A 6,214-nucleotide genomic window follows, 5' to 3' on the forward strand; every position below is an offset into this window, starting at 1 on the left:
TAATATGTCATCCATTGTGAGAATGATACGTGGGACCTGAACCCGCATGTCATCGACACAACGATGACATATAAGGAACACAACAAATGATGGAATCTCCGAAGACAAAAGATGTAAAGGAAACATTGCTCTTTTATTAATGCATTCTCGAATCGTAAAGTACAAGTTTCCGAATTACAACAGAGTACACCACACACACATATATCTGACTAATCATCAAATGACTGTATCTTCTTGGTTCTCGGGGCTTGTAAAGCTCTCCGGTTAATTACGCATGTCTTCCATGAACAACCTCTGAGTAAGCGGTTGTGATGGTCATCTCGATGATGGTCTCCTAAGCCATGCATAGCTGTACAGTAAAGAGAGACACCAAATATAATAATAAAATATGACAATGGTTAGAAATAGTAAATGCTGGTCTCAGTATTAACATCATCGACTATAGGTAACTCGAAGCATTATCAGTCTTATATCATTGACCTCAGCTAAAAGAAATGCAACAACGACACTTAGGAGCACTCTCCAACTCAACCCTGTCTTCATTCATCATGACGACAAGCATTGCGAACCTTCAAACATTGGACGACATCTCTTCAGCCTCAACACATCATCAACCAAACCCAAGGCAACACCTCTTCCTCACAATGCCATCAACAACAAAAGTCACCTATCAACAGACACATATGGCAACATGCATCGTCCCCTTCAGCCTTAATTCAACATCGGCCAAACTCAAAGGACATCACCATTACCATCGGCAAAACTTCAGAGCCACCACAAACATGCAAGCATCAGACTTCAACAGGCCGAAGTCAGTATCAAACTCATTGGCTGGCAATAGATGACCGACAACAGTAAAGAAACCAGTATTGGCAACATCAACACCCTCACATTAGCTCACATTAGCTAATCACTAGAATAACAGAATGAGCAACATGCATCGGCCATTCAACAAGCCAACAACACTCCTTGATCCTTAAGTGAACAGGGAACATAAAAGAGCTGATAACCGAGGTCAGCAATAGAGGAGCTGACAATGAACAGCCTAAACCAGTAATGGGTCACATAGGACAGGGGTCTCAAACTGGCATCACCAGGATGAGAAAATGGGTGACAACACCAGCAACAAAGATGTTTTTACTATGACCAAGCCAACACCTCGACAATGAGGAAACAGAAGCATACCAAAGTATCTCAATGGCGGGGGACACAAGACCAACCCAACCAGAGTCTCTGAATGCTACAATGGCGGTAAGATAGGATAGACGGAGCATATCAGGTGCTTCAATGTCAGCAGCTAAATCAACAAAGCGACAACTAGAAAGATGACCAACTGGAGCACCTCAGCACTACAATGACGAAAGATTAGAGCATGACCAACAACACCCACACGCGTCGGCCAGCCATCAACAGCACGCCACGCTAGCAGTCATAACACAATGGCGATAATACTTCACCGGTGCACACCAGAAAGAAGCACGTGCACACCTGATCAAGGAAGGCAGTGACGCCATACTAGTGGCATGTGCACCATCACCTACGGTGGCACACGCGTGCGGTCGGGTCAAAGACACAACAATGCTCATCACATCAACGGTGGCCAACAATACCAATGAAGACGGTACACAGAAAGGGATGTCGCCAGCACACGCATACGGCAACAACAATTCACACAAAATACCTAGATGACAACTACTTGTACGCCAGCCAGAGTGCCTCAACATGGCAGAACATGTCACCAGTGCACATGATGGTGTGATGAAACACCTCGCCAGTGCCCGTGGCAGCATGGCGGAAATCCTTGCCAGCAGGTTTTAACAACACAACGGAACTCATCGCTGACACCCACAACAGCGTGATGGAACACCTCACCAGCAGAGCTCACCATTAGCTCGACGCACCCAAGACAGGTAACACGACGGCATACCAATGGCGGCCAAAATCAGATAAACAAACAACAAGCGCGCCCACTGAACAAAGGCAACCAGGAAGCTCACACCAGCGACCATGCACGGCACGAAGCCATCGCCATGCCACGCTAGCACATCAATGTGCAGCATGATGGCACAAAAGCACGCCACATCAGCACACCGATGTGCGGCACGATGGTGGCACCCTTAGCTCATTGCAAACCAGCAAGAATAGATCAGAAAAAATAGAACTTAGGTGTAAGAGATAAAGGGTAGGAAGAGTGCTTAGAGATAAAGGAGCCTGATTCAAACATGGATGGTGGGTCGATTTGTAGATGAGAGAGAGCAACTCAATTTCTAGGGGAGATGGTGTGACTGGAGGAGGAAGGAGGAGGCTATGCTAGGGCCAGGTAGGGTAGTGTTTGGTTTCCTATATAGGGTGGTACATGTATGTGGTTGGGTGAACGATATCAACTTGTGAAGGACATGGTGATATAGATTCTAAAAATATTCTATCAAGATGTTGAACCATCCCATATGAAAAAATTGGCTGAACGACCTCGTACAAGCTCTGTCAGCTCCTATAATTACATGTACTTAGTGATGATTAATGAAAATTAAGAACAATTAGATGTTATTAGCCATAATTAAGTATTATTATGGGTAATTAGCAATGAATAATGATTGTTAAGTTACAATTAATTGTAATTAGTAAAATATTATTACTAATTATAATAATTTGTTGATAATTATAATTATAAAAATATCATGTTATAAATAAATTAAGTAATAAATAGATATATTGCTTATTTTTTTAGCAACTAAACACATTCATATATTTATTCTATACATCTAATCAAACACTCTCATATAGCGTTTTATACATGGAACCAAATATACTACTTGTACCATATTATCTAAGATCATCTGTCACTACTTGTACCATATTATCTAAGATCATCTATCCATGTAAGATAATCTCATCTGATTCAACTTTATACAGCTGACATGGAGAGAAAGACGAGGTGATTAAATGGACTGGGTCGGCCCAAGTAGAGAGAAGCGTGACGTGGGCTGCCTGGGTGACCGCAGCCCAGCAGGCGAGATGCGTGACTGCGAGCCAGCTGCAGCCCTGAGTGTGGAGAGAAGGAGAAAAAGAAAGGATGGGCCAACTCGGGTGAAAGATGAGGTTGGCCTTCTTCCTTTTTTTTCTTTCTTTTCTCTTTCTTTTTAATTTATTTTATACCTTTTCATGAGCATCACTACTCTGATCATTACAAAACGTTGTCGCACAACCGGCAGGAGTTCTGCCTTAATTTTATTAAGAGAGGGGAATAATACAACAGATTACAATATGTACAAGGTCCAAACAAACTCACACAAGACAAGGAGTATCGCAGAACCTGGAAATTAAAAACATCATTTATGTAGAAACAGAGCACCACTTCTTTGGTTGATGCCTCCTTCTTCTTCTTTTTGCAAAAGAGGTTGATTGCACTCCATCAAAATGTTTCATACGATGAAGATGAAAAGTCCATTAAAATCCTCACATCGAGCTTTGGGTGTCTCATTTAAAACCTCGTGCCACCACTCGAGCACCACAACGTATTTTAAGGTACCGCTGGCTGGCTTGCTTATTCGGCCGATCGTGTCTGCCACTCAACCTCTGCGCCCGCAGCATCGTCCAAACCAGTGGCCTGTCCGGCGCCCACCGAAACTTCTGTGCCCCGTGGCCGCAGACCCCGCGGCCGTGCTCGTGCTCGTTGACATCTAGGCCAGCGACGAGCGGGGCACGAATGGCAGCGACTGGTGGATCAGGCGGGCGCGTGCCGGGCTCGAGCTCCAGGAAGTACGGAGCTGTACGGCACGCGGACGGGAGGGAGGCGCGCGTGCCCTCCCCGTTGCCGGCTCGTGGTCGCCACGGCTTGCCCGTAGTACCCCTTTGCGTGCGTCACTCAAGCACAACTTGGCTGCAAGGTCAATACCGTACAGATTGATTAACGGTCGAGCTGACATTGCCTTGAGATATGTGCTTTGTTCTCTCTTTTGGTGCCAAATTGTCATGCATAAACCGACATGCAAGGCCATTTTTGGCAACTGGATCGTTTTTTACTTTGTGGGCTTGTGCATGGAGTCATCCATCTTGGCGCTGTCTCATGCACCCCTCCTATAAATGTCTTGCCAAGCTCATGGACATAACTGCAAATCCAGATCCATTGGCGACACACACACACACACCCGAGCTTGAACAGTTACAGAGATGTCTTCACAAACACGAACAGTGCTCGTCTTCAGTCTCCTCGTCCTCCTCTCTTCCTCTCTGGTGGTCGCCGCCTTTGCGCAAACGGAGCCCGTAACACCGCCGGCTCACGGTGCGTGCGGCGATCCCCGCGTGGGCGGCAAATGCCACAGTGTCCCCAAGGCGCTGCGCCTGAAGCTGATCGCGATCCCGGCGATCCTTCTCGCCAGCATGGCCGGCGTGTGCCTGCCGCTCTTCTCCCACTCCGTGCCGGCGCTTCGCCCCGATGGCAACCTCTTCGTCGTCATCAAAGCCTTCGCGTCGGGGGTCATCCTCGGCACCGGCTACATGCACGTCCTCCCTGACTCGTTCAACGACCTCAGCTCGCCCTGCCTGCCCCGGAGGCCCTGGGCGGAGTTCCCGTTCACGGCGTTCGTCGCCATGCTCGCCGCCGTGTTCACGCTCATGGTGGACTCGTTCATGCTCACGTTTCACAGCCGGAGCAAGGGCAGCGACCGGAGCAGCTCTGCAGTCGCTCACCATGGCCACGACAGCCCTCCGCAAGGGCACTGTCACGGGCAAGGGCATCTAGACATGAGTGTGGCAAGGGCGGACTCCGTGGACAAGGACGACAAGGACGTGGAGGCCGGTAAGACGCAGCTGCTCAGGAATCGTGTCATTGTTCAGGTGATCGTGTTGGACAATAATCTTTTTTTTTCCCCGAGAATACGCACCGTATAACATGTGTTGATATGCATGAATCAATATCGATCGTACGTGGCAGGTCCTCGAGATGGGTATCGTGGTGCACTCGGTGGTGATTGGCCTGGGCATGGGCGCGTCGCAGAACGTGTGCACCATCCGTCCGCTCGTGGCGGCGCTGTGCTTCCACCAGTTCTTCGAGGGCATGGGCCTCGGCGGCTGTATCCTCCTGGCCGAGTACGGCCCCAGGATGAAGTCCGTGCTGGTGTTCTTCTTCTCGGCGACGACGCCGTTCGGAATCGCGCTGGGGCTGGCGCTGACCAAGGTGTACAGCGACAGCAGCCCGACGGCGCTGATCGTCGTCGGCCTGCTGAACGCGGCGTCAGCGGGGCTGCTGCACTACATGGCGCTGGTGGACCTCCTGGCCGCCGACTTCATGGGTCCCAAGCTGCAGAGTAGCGTCAGACTCCAGCTCGTCTCCTTCCTCGCCGTCCTGCTCGGCGCTGGCGGCATGTCCGTCATGGCCAAGTGGGCTTGATCCTGAGGAGACTGGCACATCAATTACGTCAGGTACAGGTATGGACTGTGTGTATATGCTATGCGAGTTCCCGCCTGCATACTCGCCTCGCATGTACCCTACCTGTACCTGCTGCTGTCGTAGTTGTCAAAGGGAAATTTTTGTTGTACTTGACCCTGTGTGACTTCAGTTGCCCCCCCCCCCCCCGTCTTTTTTACATGTCGTCTTTTTTCTCTTCTCTGCACGGTAGTGGAGTGGTATTTGAGGTGTGAATGCTAGTTGTGATGGAAGGTGGGCTACTTGTCAAAAGCTCTGTACAGAATCAAGCAGCTGCCTTCAAGAATGGGATCTGCACCGCTTAGGGCATCTCAATAATATAGCTAACCGCTATATATAAGAAGTGTACATGTCAGCTATATACAGCACAATAGATAACCTCTCCAATGAATTAACTATAGCATTAGCTCCAAAAGTAATATAGATCCACAAGTCATAGAGCTTTATATATTGCATGTGTGTTGGGAGACATGAGTAGACTATCTCCTAGTAGTTAGTAGTCGACTTTTGTCTTTCTCCGTTAACTCTCCCTTCCATATAAGCAAAAGGTTGATGTAAGAAAGCTTATAGCTAGCTTATTTGGCACTATTGGAGACGCCCTTATGTTTTTAGCAGCACAATGATTATGTTAGTGTAGCACTTAACACTAACTTCCAGTAGCATAATTCGCAAACAAAAAAACTTCCAGTAGCATTGAACTGATTGACACAATTAAGACAAAAAGTAGCTGGCTATTGAGCTGCTTCGGATCGGCCCAAATAGCAAGTTTGGTCTAGCACTTTAATGGGC

General features: G+C 48.1%; 1 protein-coding gene across 1 annotated transcript; it reads left to right on the forward strand.

Moving 5' to 3' along the window:
• Nucleotides 1-4,091: 4,091 nt before the first annotated feature.
• LOC133911187 (fe(2+) transport protein 2-like) lies at nucleotides 4,092-5,823 on the forward strand. Its single transcript, XM_062353394.1, has 2 exons — nucleotides 4,092-4,836; nucleotides 4,934-5,823. Exons 1-2 carry the CDS (start codon nucleotides 4,171-4,173, stop codon nucleotides 5,387-5,389), a joined length of 1,122 nt encoding a protein of 373 aa, XP_062209378.1. The 5' UTR covers nucleotides 4,092-4,170; the 3' UTR covers nucleotides 5,390-5,823.
• Nucleotides 5,824-6,214: the final 391 nt, after the last annotated feature.

This window comes from Phragmites australis, chromosome 3, assembly GCF_958298935.1.
Source record: "Phragmites australis chromosome 3, lpPhrAust1.1, whole genome shotgun sequence".
Taxonomy (NCBI): Eukaryota; Viridiplantae; Streptophyta; class Magnoliopsida; order Poales; family Poaceae; genus Phragmites; species Phragmites australis.

Coding starts and splice junctions, on each gene's coding strand:
- LOC133911187 (XM_062353394.1), top strand. CDS start 4,171: ATGTCTTCACAAACACGAACAGTGCTCGTCTTCAGTCTCCTCGTCCTC. Junction 4,837..4,933: donor GGAATCGTGTCATTGTTCAG/GTGATCGTGTTG, acceptor CGTACGTGGCAG/GTCCTCGAGATGGGTATCGT.